This window comes from Bemisia tabaci, chromosome 6 (assembly GCF_918797505.1).
Source record: "Bemisia tabaci chromosome 6, PGI_BMITA_v3".
NCBI classification, from domain to species: domain Eukaryota; kingdom Metazoa; phylum Arthropoda; class Insecta; order Hemiptera; family Aleyrodidae; genus Bemisia; species Bemisia tabaci.
The window spans coordinates 11,602,447-11,625,834 of record NC_092798.1 but is presented as its reverse complement, the minus strand read 5'-3'; the positions used below and the strand labels follow the sequence as shown (position 1 = coordinate 11,625,834).

General features: G+C 40.7%; 2 protein-coding genes across 2 annotated transcripts in view; one reads left to right on the top strand and one right to left on the bottom strand.

Moving 5' to 3' along the window:
- Nasp (Nuclear autoantigenic sperm protein) overlaps positions 1 to 23,388 on the top strand; it is a 50,849-nt gene that overhangs the window by 11,385 nt on the left and 16,076 nt on the right. The window contains exon 2 of the mRNA XM_019053838.2: positions 4,286 to 4,334. The gene's annotated coding sequence lies outside the window, so the exon portion shown is untranslated. The remainder of the gene's footprint in view (positions 1 to 4,285; positions 4,335 to 23,388) is intronic.
- LOC109038688 (uncharacterized) overlaps positions 1 to 23,388 on the bottom strand; it is a 41,349-nt gene that overhangs the window by 6,053 nt on the left and 11,908 nt on the right. The window contains exon 3 of the mRNA XM_019053840.2: positions 13,007 to 13,117. Within this exon, the coding sequence (XP_018909385.2) occupies positions 13,007 to 13,117 (111 nt within the window). The remainder of the gene's footprint in view (positions 1 to 13,006; positions 13,118 to 23,388) is intronic.

The following is a 23,388-nucleotide window of genomic DNA, read 5'->3' as shown; positions in this document are numbered from 1 at the left end:
GTGAATGAAGTAGTAGAGCACAAATTTTACCAAAATGAGTCTATTTGGTGTGGCATGACTTTAAACCAGCTAGGTATTTTCATGACTTTTGGGATTATTATTCTTTAGAGCATCCAAACATCCAAACTTTGTTCCTACAGACTCTAGGTACACCATACTCTAAGGAGCATTGTAAAAGAAAAATTGTCGATGATTGCAATGAAATGAGAAATATTTTCATTTCCCCTGAATACTTAATTTCTCATTGAAAATTTGGCAACAGGCATACTTATCGCATAAGATGATCTTCCTAACTTGAGGGTGCCAGCAGCCTGATTGTTGAAAGTTTGTGTTTGAAAGGTAGACACAGATGACATTGGTTAAAAGGTGGAGCGTTATTAATCAAATATGTCTTATCGCTGCTTTATCGTGCCTTTGTCTGGTGGAATGGACAACATACTGTCAGAAACTTAAGAGATGCCTTTAGCTTGTCTAGGGTTCCACCCATCAGAGGCGACAAGACATAGCGCCGACCAATCACGTACCGCCTTTTGACCTATGTCATCTATGTCTACCCGAGAAACACACAATTTTGACAATCAGGCTGCGGTTCTGACAATGAATACCTATTAAGAGAATTTCTCACTGACCTTATTAAGTATCGGCCATTGCGAAAAAATACCTGCGCATGCAATGAAATAGCTTGTCTTTCTCTTGGATTAATTTCGAATAATATCGCTTCACCATAAAATTTGTCAAATCATATACTTGCCCACCTAGGTAGTGCCTTAAGTTATTTTAAAAAATGCAATAGCCACGAAGAAAGTATTTGGTCGTAATACAGGCATTTTAAGGATAAAATATTGCAAAATTTACCTCTTAAATTCCTTGAGTTTTTAAGGTTCACTGACAGACATCAACCGAAACGGCAATCTCTTGATAAGAGCATTTAGTTAATATATGGAAGGTGATATGCGAGCTTTCCATTTCTTCTCATAAATGATACCAATTGATCTAATCACATTCAGCCTTGGACGATTAACGGTGTAGAAACTAGGTAGGTCAATACTGAACTCCGAACACATGATATTTTACGTGCACTGTTTCACTGGAGTAATTACATGCTGGGAGCTGAGCTTAGAAAGCACTCGCTAGGTCAAAATGGAATAATACTTCAGTAACATACATCTTGCAATAAGTATAAATAGCAATAAGTGGGTGCAAACATAACCTTATGACTTGATGTAAACAAACACTCAATACGTGAATGACACAGAGGCTCCCTCTAGCAAACTGGTCCTCATTTAAAACAGAGAACTGAGATTAAATATCCATTAACAGGGTGGAGATTATCCCCTCACATAAGCAGCAAGAATGAGGGGCGGCGATTTAAACAAAGCTTTCCATTCCGATTTAGGTGGGTATATCCTCTCACTTACTGGGGCTGATGCGATCAGGCAAGGCTCATAGACAAAGTAAGGATCATGAAGACATACTTCTGGCTGGATAAAAAGATAATTGTTAATATAATTGTATTCAGCCTTGATTGACACAATCGCACTTATTCCAATGGAACTAGGTAGGAACTGGCACCTACGTATGTTACTACTGTAGTCCTCTTAACAGATAAGCAATTTATTCTGTTACGCTTTTGTACGGAGGAAGAATGGACGCACCCATTTCACACGGTAATCGATGCAAGAAAATGAAGCCTTCGTTGTGTTTTCATCATCAACTTATGAAATTATGAGAATAATACGAGTACATACCTTTCATTAAAGACCTTGTTACTAAAGTTGGGCAAAATGATGTTTCTAACAACTCCTGACGCAAAATCAAAGAGACTCAGAAGAAACCAATTTGAGCAAATGCTCACAGTCAAAGACCTTTGATTATGTGACATTCAGTTGACCTATGATTGAACTGTTCCGTAAAGGGATGGAATTGTGCCTCACATACTCAGGTACGCAAGCCGCGCGTAACAAGAACGGTAGAGGAGATAGGAGGATTCCAAGATAAATCATGAAGGAAACATGTTCTTAATGTAAATAACATACACTTCAGAGAAACATAATCACTCCAGAGCACATAGGTTGATGGCAAGATATAGAGCGAATAAATTTTGGTCGAAGTTCAGTGACAGTCGCATGTGAAGACCGAGGCTCATATTCCAGCAATTTTTAGACTTTAGTAGTGAGAATACATTCTGTGATGTAAATGCTGCTTCCTTTGGAGAGTTTGGCACAATTTCGGTGTAATTTCTTTGACGTAATTTACCGGAATTACATCTATCGCTTCGGTCAGGTACTGACATAAACATGACGACATAACCTCACTTAAAATTTTGTCACATATCGTTCAATAAAATAAAGATATCACTTGAACATTTTAAGAGAAATTAAGGTATATCGGGCTCCAGTAGAACACGAGAGACGTAATAATAAGAGTACGTACATATAGTAGTTAGCATCTACTAAGAATTAAACTCTTATCCAAAAATCTATCCACAACTAGTTAAAGAGGTTGGTAACGACCGACCAGAAATCACTTGAGATTTTTAAGAAACCAATGAAGTAGTGTATCGGGATAAAAGTGGGCGTAATAATATAAGTGTGTAATATTAGTTAGGATCTAAAATGAATTGAACTTTTAAATTAAATCTGTTCATTATTCACAAATAAATGCAGTAGATGGAGGTTGATAACGACGACAGGAATTTCGTTCCCGAAACTCGGACGAACCTGAACGAACAGAATGAACCAATGGCGTTGAACCATTATATTACTGGTTTTTTTCTAAATTCAAAAATTATAGCTAAAATTTTGAAGGATGTAAGCGGATGCTGGATTATCCGTGAGATAAAGCGCTTTTTTATGTGGCAAAATGAAATCCTCACATCTTCACGGAGTGCCCTTTATATAGGCTCCATTACGATCTGCGGCCGGGTAAGCGAGAAATCTGTTGTTAAAGATGGTCATGACGGGCAGTTTAGTCGTATTTTCCGTAATTTCTCTTTAAGATCACTAGGAATGTTACAAAACTGTAAAAACCCATGGACGCGGTAACATGACGATTCTTTAGGTACCCACTTTTATGGGTCTAAGGTTTACCGTTATCGCGGAGTTTGAGTGACTTTCTCAGGACCCTGGATTCTTGAAATTCAAATTTCCCGGCAAAGTAAAAAGTAAAATTTTCCTTGTTTTGGGTCATTAAGTGCTTATAAGTTTTTGAAAACTCAATGGATCTTAATGAAACCCTTAAACGCCATCCGGCTAACTTAGCTGCGTCCATAGACACCAAGATCGTTGGAATCCGTGCCGCCGTTTGCTCTGAATTCCATTCTAAATCGAATCAATTTTCAGATTAAGGGAGTTGCCTGTGACTAAGAGTGTCGGCCACCCGTTTGTAATCGGGACTTTAGTAGGACGTCATTTTCCTCGACCGGGGTGGCTACCGCCACTCTTGATTTTTTGGGAAAGCCCTGTCAACACTACTAGCAAACGGTCATGGAACTATGCGCAAAAGTCAAGTTTCGTAAACCTATCTCTAATGGACAAGGCCTTCCATCCATAAGAAATGAACGAAAAAATTATGAAAGAACAAACACAAAATTTGGTTTAATGATTTTAACTTCTGCCGCCACGCCGCGTCGACCGCACCGTGTTTGGCGCAATGCGTGAAGTATTCACGCAGTCTTGTAGGCGCTATGCGTTTCACGCTGATCGCACTGTGTTTGACGCAATGCGTGAAGTATTCATGCAATCTTGTAGGCGCTATCCGTTTCACGCTGACCGCACTGTGTTTGATGCAATGCGAGAAGTATTCGTGCAGTCTTGTAGGCGCTAATATGTGTTACATGCCGACCGCCGCGTCGAGGGCTTCTCCTTTTCATCTCAAGTCCTCGTCATCATTTCTCTTTCAGTCGCGCCGGCCAAAATGTGTGTTTGGTTTCTCTCTTAACTCGACTAATTAAAACTGCTGTCTCTTGTATCACCGAAAGACGACAAAATTTGAAATTACTATACTCTCAGGAAATGCGAGATTTTGTAGCCTTTTCTCGTTTGTAATTTTTTTTTCTTAATCCGATTTTTTTTATACCTACATTTGAAAAAATTGCAAAATTTGCCGCCCCCTAGATTTGCCGCCATGGGCCGCGGCCCATGTGGCCACCCCCTTAATCCGGCCCTGCGAGGCGACATCAGTGTCGTCGCGTGGGACGTGTTGTGCCTAGCCATTGAATTGGAGACAAACGCTACGTTTCGTTGTACTCGAGTTCTAGATTTTAACGATTGACTTTCTGTTGCAGGGCTCGTGTTTCATCCGCTGAAGTCGCGCTAACATCTGCCTTTAAACACGTAAGTTTTCTCTACCTTCCTGCAATTTAGCACTTCCCTGGTAAATTTTCTGAAAAGAAGATGAACTGAATGTTGCGACGGTGACACTACTAGACTACGTATCTCTGTTTGCAACTTTGCAGACTTCCTGTTTCATACTTCTTTTTTTTTACTCGGAAAACTGTCTAACGTCAATTCTTGGGAACTTCTGTCATTTTTCTTCACGGTGCGAAGAAAATTCTGCGAAACCTTCAAGAAATAATATTGATTTGTCGTCCTTCAGAAAAATATTTTGGGAGCGGAGATTTTTAAACACCGCAAACGAGGTACATGGTCTGGCGCAGTTTCACTGTCGATGTATGGATCATTCTACAGATTAGCCACTCGTTCATAAAAATAATAACAGGGGTATCAATAAGGCTGAGAACTTTAGAAAAGTCCGAGCGTGCTCGAGAAAACACAGTAGAAAGACGAGGACAACCTTAGAAGGTCAGGAATTTTTGGAAATTACAAAAACTTGTCGCCTTGTTTCTTTTCCGTTTTGCGAAAGCAGGGTGTCAGAGGAATGAGGGTTAGCGCGGAAGAGAGATAGAATGAACGACAACCTTGAATGTACCAGAACTTTAGAAATTTAAGAAAATTTGTCGCTGTTTTTCTTCCGAAAGCGAGAAGTGTGTGAGAGAGACAGAGAGAACCGAGGAAGCGGGAGAGCAGCGATATCTGCCACGCCTGACCTGAAGAACGGCGGCACGACGCACAGCGGATCGAGTCAATAGGAGAGGTCGGACAAAATGTGGAAACTTTAAACGCTTATAACTCCTTTTAAATAAAACTTCGAAGTTCTAATTGTGGTTTCATTGGTTTTATCAGGGTTGCCACGGTCAGGGAATTCAGGGAAAATCTGGAAAAGTCAAAGGGAAAAAAGTGCTCTGGAAAACCTGGAAAAGTCAGGGATTGACCATAAACAGCCAAAAGTCAGGGAAAAATTGACAATTTTCACGAATTGCTTAAAATCTTTCTTTTTTTCGTTTTGAACGCAATATAAATTGCGATGAAGTGGCATATGTCGCAATGCATTCAAGAGTTAAGCATTGCCAAATGTTCTACAATTAATTTCTGACTCCTTAGCTTAAGCGTGTTTCAAATGAGACGCTATATTAGTGCGGTGGTAGCTAGCAAGGTGTAAATTTGGCTGTGCGATCATGGCGCGCGTTCTCAAAGGTCAGGGAATTTCTCCATTTTTCGTCAGGGAAAACCTGAAAAAGTCAGGGAAAATCATTTCCAAATTTTTGTGGCAACCCTGTTTTATCGTGAAATTTTATTCTTCAAGCACCTCTTGAAATTCCAACTGTGACGAATTTAACTGCATTTGCAGTTTTTGTTAAACATTTCATGTTCGACCTCTCTGATTGACTAGATCCAGTGTGCGACGATGGGGGTAGATGGGGTGGGGAGTGGGGTTCGAACTTCCGTCGTGAGCTTTTTTCCTTACCCCTTATCATAATCCACCCCCCAAGAAAGGGGTAGGGGGGACCATCATCGCACACACAACTACCGCGGAACTTTAATAGAGCTTTTATGGCACGTAAAAATGTCGAGAGTCACGCCAGACTCCGTTCGGGGTCGCTCGCCGAAAGCTGCGTACGTATCGTCACGGTCTTCGAACGAGCTCGTTTTTTTACGCGACTCGGGACGCAAATTAGGAAGGAAGGTCAGTTTGTGACCGCGGATCTGTGAAAACACGGAAGAAAGTGATAGGGGTTATCCCCTAATTTTTTGTATAAGTTTGGCAACCTTGGAATGGGATTACGTTCACTGGAAAAAAATACATTAGAGTCCAGACTCTTAAAAACATCGACAAGAAAAAGTACTCTTGATTCAATCAGAATCTAGATTAAATCAATAACCCAGCTTCTTAATTGAAGCGGATTTCGTTTTGATTCAAGCAAAAATCCGATTTTTTTCCGAGTATTTTTTCTTGTCAATGTTTTCAAGAGTCTGGACTCTAGATCCAATGTGTTTTTTTTCTTCCAGTGTTCCTGAAGGTTGCCACAGTCAGGGAAAACCGGAAAATGTCAGGGAATTCAAAAAGTCAGGGAAAGCTGGGAAATGTCAGGGAAAGTGATGAAAATTTCAGGGAAAAGTTGAATCACCTTCATCTGCTATCTAGAATGGGTTTGAGGTTTCGATCAACAAATGCCTGAAAACTATTTTCAATTGTGCCTTCTTAACCACCCGTCACATCTTCAATTCTCAGGGGATTTCACCAAAATGTGTCAGGGAAATCAGGGAATTTCATTTTCTTAAGTCTGTGGCAACTCCGGGTTCTTCGTTTGGGAAACGACGATTTTTTAGTGTCGTTCGCCCCCAAAATGTGGATGGGTAATACAATTTTCTGCTCTCCATCGCCGCCCTGGTAAAAATTGGCGATAAGAGCTGCGTTTCAAAAACCCATAGGAATTTTTATAGCCGGCTAAAGAAAGCTACAGAAAATCATATAGCTGGCTGTAGAATGCGGAGAAAATCATACGGCCGGGCTATACGAAGCGATAAAAAATTATGCAGCCGGGCTATAGTTCCTATCGCCGGGCTTTACACTTTATCGCCTGGCTGTTGCTTTTTCGCCATCGATTATAAAAGGCTATAAGAAGTGGTGTAGAAATGTGTGTGCTTCGGAAATCATTAAGTTAGATACGGAACCACCTTAATATTTACAAAACACACATCATATTTTCCTTTAATACATTTTTTCTCATCAATTAAAATGAGAATAATCTATACAGGATGTGCAAACATTTCAAAGTCATGAGTTGAACAACGCTGACTCCACGAGATTAAATATTAGAGCCTAACACAAAGCGGAGCGGCGACGCACTGGCGCCTGCAAACCTAACAGAGATACTTCACGCATTGCGCAACGCGTGAAGTATCCCTGTTAGGTTTGTAGGCGCCAATGCGCGTTTCGCGCTGGCTGCCCGCCTGCCGCGCCGCAGTGTGCCCCGGCGCTTGAAGCAACTATTTCACACCAGCCAGAATTGCACAGTATCATACGAGACTGAAGGCGCTCTAATATATCAGGAATGGCAGGCATCCATCAAAAGTACGGAGCTTTCCTCGCAAAATAATCTAGATACTACGGCTCAAAAAGAGAGCAGTGGTCCAAAAACTCACTAATTGTAAGTCCTAGCATTCGTAATTAGTAACGTTCAGCATACACTTTATCGCCTGGCTGTTGCTTAATCGCCATTAGCTATAAAAGACTATAAGAAATTGTGTAGCCGGCTATAGAAGCTATTGGAAATCTTACAGCCGGCTGTAGGTCTATGGTATTTCGGAACACAGATTCTACTGCTAATTTTTACCAGGGCGATGACTCTATTTTTAGTTCTATCGACTAAGGTCATTTTGCCTGTCGATGAAAAGCGGGGAATTTGTTGACCCCTCGAAGTTTGTGGATTGGAGTGTCCAGTGTCCACAGAGTTGCAGAAACTACCTGATTATGCCCTCGAAAATTTGAAAGGAGAGCAAATTATTAACGGCCGAAGGTTTAAGGGGAACGGAAGAAAAAGGTCATCCTTTTTGAAATTTGTCGGACATTTTATAAATAAGCCGATGAGAAATATGTGGAAAGGCGGCAGGCGCGTGGAAATGTGGAAGCTTGAAAGATTCTGTAAAATCGGGAGGCCATAGAGCATCTGGGAAAATTGGGAGATTATGAGGGGAAGAATAAAATGGTCTTTAAGCCAAGGAAACGTTCACGGAAGTGGCGGATTCTTACGTGTTGCGCCGACGGAGGAAAAAGATGTACGGAGTAGTTGGATGATATGGACATTTCCAATTAACTGTGGTTGCAACCCGGCTAATTCTGGTAGCACCCCACTCACATTTTTTTCCGTGTCGCAAAGCTGAAGCGGATCGAAAAACCCTGAAGTCATTACTTTTCATCCCGTATTTTCTCAATATATAGTCTATGTATTTTCACGAATGTAGAAACCCGGAAAAGTCAGTTTCTGCTGACACTTTGACAGACACTGCGTCTCTCAGTTTCTGTAACTATCCTCTAGATACAACTTAGTTCCTTTTTGTTGGACGCTTATGCCACTCGTACTCAACCTGAGCACGTTTTTGATCTGACCGGGGTACGCGGAAGAATTTCGCAATGAAAACAGCCAGAGGGTAGATCGCGGAAGGGCGGATGAAAATTCACGCGTTGCGGTCCATCCCGTATTCATTTCCCTGCGGAATGGCACGAGCAGTTTCGCAGTTTCCTGGCGCGATGTCGGGTTTCTCTCGGAACCGGACACGATCTTCATCGTGAACTGTGTTAGCGTTTTGGCTTTCGGCGCACCAGTTCTGCGTGCCCGTCTCAAACATCAGCTAGAGCAAAAAGAGAGATTTACCTTCACTGAAAAAAAAAAACCACATTGGATCTAGAGTCTAGACTCTTAAAAACATCGACAAGAACAAATGGACTATATTTTGCAATTAGGAACTATAAATTCCGGCCCGGTTTAAAAACAACGTTTGTGCCATTAGTTCCCCCATGCACATAAGTGTTTTTTCAGATGCGCCAGAATTTATAGCTCCAAATTGCAAAATGCAGTCCAAATAATCTTAATTCAATCAGATTTTTGCTTAAATCAAGAACCAAGCCTCTTAATTTGAGCGGATTTCCTTTTGATTTAAGCAAAAATCTGATTGAATCAAGAGTATTTTCTCTTGTCAATGTTTTCAAGAGTCTGGACTCCAGATCCAATGTGGTTTTTTTTCTAGTGTCATAGGAAATAGCTCCAAAATTACGATGAACGCATAAAAAAGTCTGTGGAATACACTCCCAACTTCACAGCCTGCGTAAGATATATCGACGGTGAAACTACCAAACCACGTATCTCGGTTTGCGACGTCGCAGACTTCCTGTCATACTTTATTTTTTAAATGAAAAACTACTTAATGTCCAGTCTTGAAAATTTCTGTGACTTTTCCTCTTCGTGCGGAAAAAATTCTGTGAAAATTTCAAGGAATGATATTGATTTGGTCTACTTCAAAAAAATAAAATGCGAGCGTAGATTTTTAAACACTGCAAACGAGATACGTGGTTTGGTAGTTTCACCGTCGAATGCGTTTTTTAAGCCTCTCGCTTCTAAAACGATACCATGACGCAGGTAAATATCTCGTAAGAGGAGTCGTTCCATCCAACCCTTCTGCATTAGGATGCTACGCATTATTCAACATGGCCGTCGCCATTCCACCAAAACTTAAGTGTTGAGACTGGATTTCATCAACCGGCGTGTTTATGTTCACCAAAAACATTTTCCTTGCTTTGATAAAGACCATAGTGCTTCCTGACGATTAGCGTGTGGAAGCATCAGCTATGTTGAATATTGTGTAGCATCTTGGTGCGCAAGGGTTGGATGGAACGACTCCTCCTTCGAAATGTTTAAATGTACCGTAATATCGATTTTGAAGCGGGCAGCTGTAAAAAGCGAATATTTTTTACGCAGTCTGTGAATTTAAGAGTGTATTTCAGACTTGCCCGATGCGCTCATCATGATTTTTGAGCCATTTCTACAAGAAACTGCTCATCATTTTGCTCTAGCTGAAGTTTCTAACAGGCCTATTGCACGCCGGAAACTCGTTATCGTTTGACAAATTTCATGTCCAAAACATAATTTGCTAATTGTCATCGCGCTAAAAACAGGGTCTAGCTCCGAAATTAACTTCCAAGTCATTCGATTGCACTGCTGAAATTAGGAGAACAGGACCTATAAGAGCTATAAGAAACAACTCTTCTTATTGCTCTAGATGAAGTTCGCAACAGGCTCATTGGTTGAATGGTTCATCCGAAGCTAACTTAAAGACCGCGTTTCGCATTCTACATATTTTTTTGCAGAAAATTAGGTTTTTGACGGTTAAGAAAAAATCCAGAACGCTCCGGAACTCTGTTTTCTTCCGCTGAACATCGCCCACTTCAAGGTTGCAAAATCCTCGAAGGATTGAAATCTTTAACCTTAACACTTTGAAGAGAACAGTTTCAGCGGACGTAGACTTTTAGCGAACTGCCTTAAGGTGATTCGTCAAGCTCAAAAGAAGTGGTCGAACTGGCATGCGATATAGCGCATCTTTTAGGTCAAAAATCTCGGCAGATTTTGAATTTTCAGTAAAGAAAAGGACGATAGCCCCTGCGCATGAGCCTAAAGAATCATTCTAAACCTTAAAATCGGCAAAATTCAGAGAAATGAAAGCAGGATAGTGTTTGGAAAAAAACCTCGCATTCGATACCGAAATCGATAGTTGAATCGAATGCGAGGTTTTTTTCCAAACACTATCCTGCTTTCATTTCTCTAAATTTTGCCGATTTTTGGGTTTAGAATGATTCTTCAGGCTCATGCGCAGGGGCTATCGTCCTATTTTTGCTGAAAATTCAAAATCCGCCGAGATTTTTGACCTAAAAGATGCGATATATCGCATGCCAGTTCGACCACGTCACTTGAGCTTGACGAATCACCTTAACACTGATCTGTGCATGTCGCGGCGGCTCCCGATCAATCGGGCGGTCCGATAGTTATGAAAATGACGAAATAAATGAAATTTGTAATTTAATGCCCTTTCTTTTTATGAGGACGCGCTTTTATTTCTGGTCGATGAGCGATAGGAAACGGCCGATCGCGTCCTAGAAGTCGTAAAAAACTCGGGAAAGAAAATATAATTCCGTGACAGGGGTCAATAAAGCACACTTCGAGCGAAAAGTATTTTGAGGGAGCGCGGTGTCTTGGAGTAGTTTCATTTTATTTTGTGGCGATGTCTCATTCACGGAGGATGAAATGGAACAATAAGGCGAGGTTTCATCAATGATTCAAACAGGCTTTTGATGATTGAAGAACGGAAGGAGCAAGGAAGGTATATCTATCTACCGGCGCATAGTGGATCGAGTCAATTAGAGCGGTCGGACATGAACTTTTTCACTAAAACTGCAAATTTTGAGGTTAATTTCGTCTTATTTTGAATTTCACGGGGTCGTTCTAGTTGAAAATTTCACGAGAAAACCACCGGGACCACTTTTAGAACCTCAAAACTTTGTATAATCGGAGTTATGAGCGTTTAAAGTTTCCAAATTTTGCCCGGCCTTTCCTCATGACTCGATCCACTGAGCGGCAGGAAGCTTGGGAGGCATGTAATATAGCGTTCAAGGTCGGGAAGTTCGATCATTTATGGACGGTTCTGGTAGGGGAGTTAGCTCCTGAAAAGTAAGAGAAGCTTTTCCAACCCCGAAAAGCCTTGGAAAATTCAGAGCATTGTGGTGCGAAACCTTGAAATTTTCTCTGCTGTTGTCAAATCATCGCAATCCTTTTCATCGAAAGTGACAATGTATAAAATAATCAGCGAAAATACTTTTTAAGAGAAATCACGCGGAAGTGAAACACTGTAAAGTCTGGAAATTATTCAGAAAAAGTCACACTGAAAAAAAAAGTAGCTTGGATCAAGCATGATAATTCTTGAATTTGCCGTCAAGAATTTTCTTTATCTTGCTTTAAGCTGACTTTTTTTGATTCAAGAAAAATAATGCTTGGGTTAAGCAAAAAAAAGTAGCTTATACTAACCAGCAAAATTCTTGATTTAAGAAGAAATACTTCTCGGCGGCAAATTTAAGACTCTTTTTTTTTCAGTGCAGGGAAATCTAAGGAGACTTGTCATCCTGGTCGTGTTAATTTTCGTACGGTTCTGAGGGGTTTTTTTTTTTTTTTTTTTAAATTCATTTGGCCAAGGATAGCAGTTTGTAGGCAATTGTGAAACTTGGCGAACGATTTGAGGGGTTTTTTTTTGGAAAAAAATAGTTTCCCAGAACTTTTTTTGATACCCAAATTGTGAAATTTCTCGGGCATTTCAGAAATTCCACTGTACATCTCTGCATTTGTCCATTGATGTGCGAATTTTACGCTGTGTCTAGGGATTGCAGGGGACGCAATTCGGACTAAATTTTGCAATCAGGACATACAACATCTGGCTCAGCCGTAAGAACACTACTGTCCGTAGGGGAGCTAATGGAGCTCAAATTAATTCTAAACTGAGCCTCAATGTGTAGTTCCTATCGGCAAAATGTACACTGAAAAAAAAATCTCGGTGTATTAACTAAGATAAGGGTAAAATTATCAAGAACCCAGGGTTTTATTTGATCCCAGTTTTTTCTTGGTAAAATTACCATTTATGGAATTGGTAATTTTACCGAGAAATCTCGGTAAAATTATTGAACTTTCCCGGTAATTTTACTGGACCTTGGTAAAAACGCCAATATTTTTTATCAACTGTGGTAGAATTACTGAGATAAAATGGCAAAGTTACCGGGAATTGATTACCAATAAAAGTGGTATTCTTACCTGAAAAAAACAGTAAAAATACCGGTTTTTAGGTAAGCTTACCAGTCTGTCTTGGTAAAATTACCAATAATTGGTAAAGAAGTGAGATGGTAAAGGTACCGACGGACCTTGGTAAAAACACCGAGAATGTTTTTTCAGTGTAGTGCATCTAAAAGTTTTATCCAACCTCACGATTCAACCAGTTAAAAATGCCCGGACGAACGTCAAGTATTTAATTAATTACTATCAAGCCGTTTTAATTCATGGTTACGGCAGCTTGGCTTTTGCTGAGGTGAACAATAGGAACTAGATTAAAAGCGGGCAAATGAATGAGATTATTACGATGCTGCCAGTCCGCTTTGATCTCATCACCCTTGATGAGTTCCTGCGACAGGTAGTTGGTGCATCCATCGTGGCTGAACCCGACTGTCTCCAACAAGCGAAGCTGCTCCTCTGAAACAAAAAATGAAATTGCGCTTGATGAAATGATGACAATCGAAACCTACGCGCTGGAAATATAATTAATTTTGAACCGAGTCCTGTACTGCCATGCTAAGGAAAACCGCCGAATGTGCCATAAGGCGTTGCCAAATTTTCTTCGATAAAATACGAATTTCCTGGTAAACTCATGAATATTTTTATTCCAATTTTTCGGGGAATATTTTTTGTATTTTGATCTAAAGTTCCTGAAAATTTCAAGGAAAAATATTCATAACTTTCCTCATATATAAACATTTTATCAAAGGAAATTTGGCAACTCTCGAATGTTCATACGGCGTTCCTCCTTAGCACGGCAGTGTAGTATCACTCACAACCTAGTTATAATGAGTTGGCTCCGAGAGGCATCGAGTCGCATTTTAATCATGGAATCATACAGATCAGTGAAGTTTTAAGGCCCCTCCGAACTTTAATAATGTATTAGACATCTTACATCAACGGAAAAATACAGCTTTCTTAAAACATCACGGCTGCTGTTGAAATCAACAGAAACTGGTGCCGATTTGCACTAAATAGTAGGAGTTACCGCTCTCTCACGGGATAATAGGGATTTACCGCTATTTTATCGGGAAAAATGACACTTTCTGCGCACCGAAGGTTCTCCTATAACTTTCGTGTTTTGGAAATAAAGCAAATTTCGCGAAATTGAAAATAGCCTCCTAGGCGTAGGCTTATTTGTCTGTTTTTGCGAGAACATGGAGATTTCATCGACCTGTGGATAAAATGAAAATTGATGAGACGAGCCTGTAGAAAAAGTTTTTACTCGGCGCTCAGGCGAGGTTGTGGTGTCATGGCATCACCAAGTTTACATTAAAAAAATTACGCTCATTAAATTACATTGTTTAAAATTACTAAAAAGGGCTCCGCGCCCCCAACTTCCGGAGATCTGTGTCACTGCAAGCCATGATTAAACACCACATTTCAGCAAAAAAAAAAAAAAAAAAAAACTGAAAGCATCATGAGCAGAGGATTGGATAATCACTACATTTTCCAATAGGAAACTAATATTTTAGGCTCTCGTTTTATCCAAGTGAAGCAGTTTAATTATTATTCTAGTCTTTTTCTCCTTCAAAAAATTGATTGAGTCATTTTCCATTACCCCGTTTGAAGTCGGAGTCAGTGGAGAATATCCCTTACAACTTCCTCTTTTAATAGAAATAAATATTATAAACAAAATAACGCGATGTAGACCAACTAAGATGCTTTTTTAAGTGATAAACTTGGTATTTCAATAGTGGGCGAAGCGTGAAACGAGAGAAGAAATATTCGAAGTTAGGTTCAAACCTAACATGCAACTATTTGAACTCCGCGGTGGGCCGGGTTGCATACGCTCTAGTTTGCGGGCGAAATCTGAGATCCGCTCACGGCTTTCGCGAAAGAGTACGGGTGCAGTTAACGTACTCAGTGTCTTACTCGGGCACTAATTGGACGCACCTGTCGCCCAGGCACAGGTTTGTAACAAACGGGCACTAACAAACCGAGTTGCTTTCCAAAAAACGAACGCAGCAATTAATTCAAAAGTGCAATTGATAGAGACATATTCTCGAGAAAAACACTGCCCTGCAACTCAAAAACGCCGTAAACGTCATTTTAAATTTTTTGAAAACAATTTCTCACAGCAGAAAAACTTTTGTAAATTGGGACAATGTTTTTACAGAATTCTCTCGTAAATACTATCAAGAACTTAACCTGAAAATTTGAGGTGTATGGGCAGAACAGTTTCTATTTTATGAAGTGTGTAGTTCCAAAAAACGCGGGAAAAACTTGATGGATTTGCGGCGTTCTTGCTTGGCACGGCAGAACAGTGATCGCACCCGTATCCATTCGCGATTTTTTTCATTTTAAGGGAGGAAATAATAATGTTAATGTCTGAAGTAATTGATGTAATAGAGCGCAGGTTGCACTTTCAGCCCCTGAAAGTGAGAGGCTTGGAGGACAAGGCGCATAAGTGCAGTTTTTGAAAAAATTGAGATATTCATGAACTCAACTAAAACTGTATGTTGGAGTTTTTAAGCCAACGTGCGTTAAAATTTCAGCATAAAGCTGAAAATCTCAATACAGGGAAAATGTATATATGGAGGGAAAATTGTGCTCCCACAAGCTTTTGCCCTCCGCATTGAGATTTTCAGCTTTTTGCTGCAATTTTAATGCACGTTGACTAAAAAAAACTCCAACATACCGTCTTATGACCCGTGCGTCCACCGCAATCAGTTTGTGTCAACTAGAAGTAGTTTGAAAGTATATTTTGTGAAAAATTGGCAACTGAAATCCAACTTCAAAGCATCAAAAATAGAGTTTAAACTCCCTTTCTGCATGTCATTTTAAAACTTTAAACGCGCATTTCTTGAAATAGCAAACACTGCACTGGAAAAAAAAAAAAAACACACATTGGATCTAGAGTCCAGACTCTTGAAAACATCGACAAGAAAATGGACTCCTGATTCAATCAGATTTAAGCTTAAATCAAAAGAAAATCCGCTCAAATTAAGAAGCTTGGTTCTTGATTTAAGCTTAAATTTGATTGAATCTAGAGTATTTTTTCTTGTCGATGTTTTAAAGAGTCTGGACTCTAGATCCAATGTGTTTTTTTTCCAGTGTGCACTATAATTCGCCCCGTCCTCCAAGTCCCTCAAATACATTTCATATTTTTGAAGTATTTCGCGCCCTGATGAAATTGCATGGAATATTTCACGGAATTTCATACATTTCAAACTTGAAATACTCCATCATATTAACAACACTGGCTTTCAACACCGCAGAACTGTGCTAAGATAAAATTTCCGCGAGCGAAAAAATTCGTAGAACGTGGGTACGATCATGACGTGCCCAAGCACGCTCGCGGCGAGTGGGAACCCCTTCGCCCCCGTCAGAAACGTTGCTCCGTCGACACCCCCCCCCCCCCTTCGACTCCGCAAACAGGGATCAGGGATAGGGATCGGTGGGCGGGAAGGGGGGGGGGGGGAGGGCACGCTCGGCAGTCACGCTACACGCTGTACGTAGCGGCATTTCGGAATCGTGTGGTAATAACCCTCACCGCACCACCGAGATTCTTGCTTCTCTCTAATTTGCTGGCTTCGATTCGGGGCGCCGATATTAGGAAATCGATCTTCGTCGGCTACGATCGGGGACGGTTATTGGTTGCGATGTACGAAGTGGAGTTCTCGCGAAAGGCGGGTTTGGGTTTTAGACGTATTTGTATTTGTATTGTAACGGGAAAACACCATTTTTCCGTTCCGGAAAATTCTCATTTAAGACTATCGGCTCGATCCTAGGGATCGGGGATGGATATTGGTTGCGATGTACGAAGTGGAGTTCTCGCGAAAGGCGGATTTGAGTTTTAGACGCATTTATATGAACGGAAAAACACCATTTTTCCGTTCCGGAAAATGCTCATTCAAGACTATCGGCTCGATCTTAGGGTTGCAGGCTCACAGTGTACACCCGTTGGACATGATGAACATCTCGCGCGGTAGGTCTGACACCGAGAAATCGCGAATTTTCAACGCGCACACCAAAAAAAAAAGTAGGTGCTTTTATGTGTGCGCTAAAAATCGTCGTTCTATATTGCAAAATGTAGTCCAAGTAGAAACAGCACTTCGGACTTGGACTCAAAACTTTGGAATCCGATCTTCGGCCCGAACATTTCTCAATGATCGATCTCCAGACTGAAGGTCTGATTTTCCGGGAATAACCCATAAAAATGGTTAAAATTCGAAACATCCTTCGTAACCAGAATGCATCGCACAGAAAGGTGAAAATCCACCTCAAACTCGTCGATTGAGATTCAGGACGAAAACCGGCAGATCGAGTCCATGAGGGAGGACGGACATGAAATTTTTGATTAAAACTGCAAATTTTGATGTTTATTTCGTCACTTTTTAATCTTCAAGGGGTGTTTTTCATAGAAAATTTTACGAGAAAACCAATGGAAGCACTTTTAGAATCTCAAAGTTTTGTATGAACGGAGTTATAAGCGTTTAAAGTTTCCAAATTTTGTCCGACCTCTCCTATCGACTCGATCCTTTGTGCGGCGTTGGTATCGAAGGGAGCGCGTTCCTTAATAACCCGCCACCCCGAGCACCGCACTCGACGGTGTGAAATCTCTCGTCATGCGGGATGGATGACCGTGGAGGGAGGGGGGGGGGGGGGAAGGGAGCAGTAGAAACTTCGCTCGCTTTTCCATCGTTCCAGGTTGCACTGGCAGGAAAGCCCGCCTCCGATGAGAAAATGCAAAACGGGGATCAAGGGATCGCCGCTAATTTTTTCGCACCCGGGCTATTCCTCATCGTTTCCTCCGCAGCCAGTGGCGCACAGTGGATCAAGTCAATCAGAGACAGGGTTTCCACAGTCAGGGAAAAGCGGGAATTGTCAGGGAAAGTGAGAAAAATTTCAAGTAATCCCCTTTATTTGTTTTCTGGAATGGGTTTGACGTTTCGAAAAACAAATTTTGCTCAAAAAGTATTTTTAATCATGTCTTTTTGACCATCTAGCATATCCTCAGTTGTCAGGGAATTTCACCAAAATGTGTCAGGAAAATCAGGGAAATGTCAGGGAATTTCATTTGCTTGATTTGGTGGCAACCCTGCAGAGAGGTCGGACATGAAGTTTTTGACTAAAACTGCGAATTTTCATGTTTGTTACGTCAACTTTGAAATTTTGAGGGAAGCTTCCAGAAAAAAATGTCAAGAGGAAAGCAATGGAACCACTTGTAAAACCTCAAAATTTTGTATGAACGGAGTTGTCAGCTTTTAAAATTTCCAAAGTTTGTCCGACCTCTCCCGTTGACTCGATCCACTGTGTGACATGGGGAGTGACGTAAGCACGACGCCACGCGGGTGCGGTTTGTCATCCGACTTGATGAAATTCCGGGAATTTTAATGCGAGCTTCCTGCGGGACTCCTCAGGGTGCGGGAAATTCAGGAGTGATAGTTACGCTGGGCTCCCAGCGAACTGAAAACCCCGAAAAGTTTCGGAATTTTCATAAAAAGCCGAAAAATGTCGTTGAGAGTTTGCACCGCCGCAAACGGCGGTGGTTTCGAACTTCGGCAATCGATTTGCCATTTTTCCGCGGAAGAAGTCGTGGAACAAATGGAAATATTTCTGCGAAACGGAACTATGTGCATTATGGCGTGAGCCCTGTTATGCATATTCTTATGGGTCTCTGGGCCAATGTCTTAATACACATGGTTCCGTTTGATAGAAATACGTCCAAGTATTGCAGTTTGGTCGGGAGTATCTGGAAAAGTCGTGGAAATTTTTGCCATCGTACTCTGCCCTGTTCCAACCGAAAAGAGCAGTTATGACCGAAAAATCCGATATCGAATTTTCTTTAATTTGGTCAGTTTAATCGAAACGAACTGAACGATTCTTCCATAACACTCAAAATTCCTCCTATTTGCAAAAAAACGAGAGTTACGAGTGATTTGTGAGTGCATACGGACGTATTTCTGTCAAACGGAACTATGTGCATTAAGACATGAGCCCTGAGACCCATAAGAATATATGCATAACAGGGCACGCGTCATAATGCACACAGTTCCGTTTGACAGCAATACGTCCATAATATATAGGTAATAATGTACGAAGTGGCGTTATTTCGTCGCGTCCGACGAAACGGTAATAATCAACATTATCTCCCGAAGAATAGCAATATCTACTGCTGCCTTGTGCAGATTGACACCCTTTTCTGCCAACATTGAAGTTACAAAATAGTTCATTATTATTACCACGCAAACATGCAGAGAAGAGCACATACGGCTGATTGGCTCAACATGACTTGAATGTGTCCCTGTTTAAAAGTTGAAAGTAAATTCGTCGATTGAACACCCAAGCAATTTCTATTTTGGATGATTATTGACATTTTACTGAAAACAGAAGGCTCTCTGTGACTATGAATCAAAAATATTTCAGCTCCATTTTCTAAATACTGGGCCGAGGGATGGTATGTACCAGGTACCTACCAAAAATCCAGGTGACGTCGCTCTACGAACTACCCCTACAGTTGGTTTTCTTATTAATTCTTCTAATCCTGCTATTCCCATAATTTCTTAATCATTCTTTCCCTGACATTTTCTGTTTGCCTTATAGCCAACAGTTGCTTTGGAGCCGAATTAATCCTATTTATTACTACTACTACTACTACTACTACTACTACTACTACTACTACTACTACTACTACTACTACTACCACTACTACTACTACTACTACTACTACTACTACTACTACTACTACTACTACTACTACTACTACTACTACTACTACTACTACTACTACTACTACTACTACTACTACTACTACTACTACTACTACTACTACTACTACTACTACTACTACTACTACTACTACTAAAAATGCTCTTTCTTAAATATTTTTCCAATAAGTACGGTACTCCAAAACTTAATAAACGATTCAGCTATTTTAAACTTTTTCAAACAATCTTCATCTGGACTAAATGAATGAAATAACAAAAAGAGGGGCGATGGTGCCATATCTTACTGTTAAAACCTAGCATAACAGCAACTTCATAATATTTTCAAAATAACTGTCGAACATATTTTTTTGTTATTTTTGAAACATATTGTGTTTCAGTGTTTCACCAGGTTTGTTCTGTAAAAATGACTCGGCACGATACGGATCCATTTTCTCTCAAAACTTCATTTTTGGGCCTACTGCTTGCTCGGGTAATAAAACGACAGTATTTTTTATGAAGGTTCGTCAGCATCGGCCTCATTTCGGCCGAACAGCTCGCGAATCCAGGAAACAGCATAATGCACAACAGCACATGTTTCACCGGGATTCGGGCATCCGTCCAAACGGTCCCATGTTTGTTTCCTTTTTCGGACCGTAATCATCCCTTCCCCCACCCCCGCCCTACCCATCGATCCTGGCCCATGCCGAACTGTTCGCCCCTCCCCCCCCCCACTGTTTTTCCAACCCCGGTTTGCTGGGGTGTAATCCCCGTCTGCCGACTATTCATTCGTGTCGGGTAAACGCGGAGGGTTCATTTACTCGGCAATTTATGGATTTGTTTCTAACTTTTCAGTCGGGCCCGTCTCCTCGACCGGCAGAGGCCCGCCGCACACTGGATCAAGTCAATAGAAATTAGACAAAATCTGGAAACTTTGAATCTTCCTTAGTGCGAAATTTCTCAGGGTTGCCACAGTTAGGAAATATCGGGAAAACCGGGAAATGTCAGGGAAAATTATGAAAGTGTCAGGGAAAAATTGTCAATTCACCTTTATCTGTCTTTGAGAATGGGTTTGACGTTTCAAACCACAAATTTTGCCTTAAAACTATTTCAAATTATGTCTTTTTAACCATCCGACATATCTTCAACTGTCCAGGAATTTTACTCAAACGTGTCAGGGATGTCAGGGAATTTCATCTTCCAAATGCTGTGGCAATCCTGCGAAAAGCCTATGAGTGGCTCCATTGGTTTTTTTGTGAAATTTTCCTCTGGAATCAACCCTATGAATTGAATTTGTGACGAAATAAACGTCAAAATTTAAACTTTTAGTCGGAAATTTCATATTCCGACCTCCTCCTTCAGCGCTTTCTACTGTGCGGCATCTCCTCGTCTCCTGGCGGCGCGACGGCGCACACTGGCGGGTGGGCGGAAAAAATTCAGGAGGTGGACACATTTTTTCCAACGCAGAAAGTAAAAGTATCTGGATGATTTTGTAGCTTATGCTACAGACTATCAAGTTGTAGCATCAATTTTATTTATTCCTCCCTCAATGATTTTTAAACAGACCCTTGTTGGGCATAGAAGAAAATAGCTACTTTTGGTGCTAAAGTAATCATCGCCTATAAGTCAATAACAATTTTTTTTTTTTCAAAAACCGACATTATGCTCTGTAAGTGCGTCGTCTGAGCTACAAAATCATATATTAACATGCTCATAAACATCTCTCATTCGTGCCAATATTGAAACTTGAACCTAAGTGGAGAAAAATGCGATTTTTTTGTTTTAGGTTTCATTTTAAAAAAAAGCTCCACTGAGCTCCACTTTGAGACTTATATAGGCGTATAGGTAATAGTCTGAAGAGTGAATGGTGAAAAAAGATTTTGCAGATAGCTGCAGGTTTGAAAGCTAGAGAGGTTTTTAGTGAGCGTAGGTGCGAGGTGGGAGATGAGAAATTCGGCGCGTCGCACCACGGCACGACGCGACGCGACGGCACGTACCGCGTCGCTCTGATACGACTCTTTCAGCGATGACATTTTATCTCATTTTTGGCCTAATCTAAAGAACATGGATACGAAACGGAATCAAAAAACCTTTTAAAACAATGACTTCTCCAAGTGATGGGCATGTCATGGGTCAAGAGACCGGGCATTTAGTCGGTGATTTACCTTCGAGAGAAGCTCGATGTTTACGATTAATCACGGGCATCTGTGCAAGTGCAATGCTTTGTTTGCAGAATATAACGAAGTGAAGTATATTGAAAGCAAACACAAGAATTTAAGTGACAGACATAAAAAGTTTGTTATTGCAGAAATGAGATAATGATTTGCTCCTCACTTTAAAAGCAAGTGGAAGCAAATGCATCTAATAAGGAAAGAGACTTCGAGTTAAAATTTAAAGAGTGGCTCATTTCCAATGGCTATGCAATTTATGGTTTCAAAAAATTGTAATAGGGCAATGAGTTACTTGTTCTCCTTCTTATACACATTTTTAATAGTATTAGTCAGGACATTTTCGACATCATTTACCTACTTATTGCAGTGCATTTCATGTGCAAGTTGCTCAAAAATTGTGAAAGGGGGGGGGGGGGAGGGAGTTGGTGTTAACAACTTTAAAAATAATTTCCGAGAATCAAGTGATCATACCAAACTTCTACTTGCCGTCTTTTAAGCATTTCAACATTTTGGAATTATTGCCGCAAAAGTGTGACTACCCGCCAGTGTGCGGCGTCCGTTCCCGCGAGTTGCCGCGTCGCGACGCTCGGAAAATACGGTTTCCAGGACCGGGGAAACCGGCAAATGCTGGAACTCAGCCGCGAGGGTATGATACATATCGGGGAATGGAAAATTCGCACCAGAAAATTTTATTTCCCCTTACGTAAGTGTTTAATAAGCATATTCTACAGAATTTTGTTATAATTTTTTCTGATTTGCGACATCGAAGAAGAATAAAGAAAAATGTAAAAGCTGTGACGTCCTAAGGCGACATTTCCCATTTAAATTCATGTATTTTATTCGATTGGGTCATTTTGTGACAACTCCCAAAACAGTGTTTAATTTACAAACCGAGTATACTCTTGTGCTCCGTGCACGCAGTAGTTTTCACATCTAAATGACTCTTATAATCAAATCCCAGACACTTGCAATTTTGCCACGGAGTTGGTATAAATCCGAGACTTTTTTCTTTGAACCCCTAGTGAAAAAGCTAGTTTTTTCCCCCAAATAGAAACTAAAGGAAAACAAAGGCTAACTCTGGTTTTCATCCAGGTTTTCTCTCTGAAAATCTGCGCCAACTTGAGACTGGAGATTCGACGCTGTGACAGTACTCCTAAGTGGAAAAAATCAGTGCTTTGAAAATTCAAAATTCGTCCAACTTTTTTGTTTCACGTAGAATTCGGTAGAAATCAAACTAAACTCCCGAGTTTTCAATAGGGATCTATCTCCAAATCAGGGAAATATTAGGAAACGAGGAGAAAATTTAATAATTTTAGACAGCATGCCAGAGAGATTCATGAAGAGGAGGTGCGTCTCGTCTCCTATTACTCAATCACTGTGCAGGAGCGCATGTGATTCCTATCCCGCGCCCTGTTTTCTTCCTCTCTCACTGAAAAATTCTCTCCTATAAAATAACGTTGAAAAGTCGGCAAAAACATGCTTAATCGAGGATTCTTTTAATGTAATCCTGGAGTTTTTCTTGTATGGAATCTGCATTTCTTTTTTCTAAGTGACGCCAGGAAATGTTTGGCACGTGTAGACAGTAATTATTTTGATCTGATTATTAACTGTCGCGGGGTGTTTAAATATACCATTGTTAAATCTTGAATCTTGAAGAAGGCGCGCAGTGTGTCGACCCGATTCGACTTGAACGGGCGTGATAAAATACTATCGACTTCTGAGTAGCTCAAAGTGCCTCACAGCCAAATTGAAGGAGAACCGATCGTGAGTTCCAGTTTCATTCGTTTGGACTTCGACTTACGGGCGATTCGTTGCCTTTTGGACGTTCGAGTAATTACCCCTCCAAAGCTCGTGGATAAACAAAGGA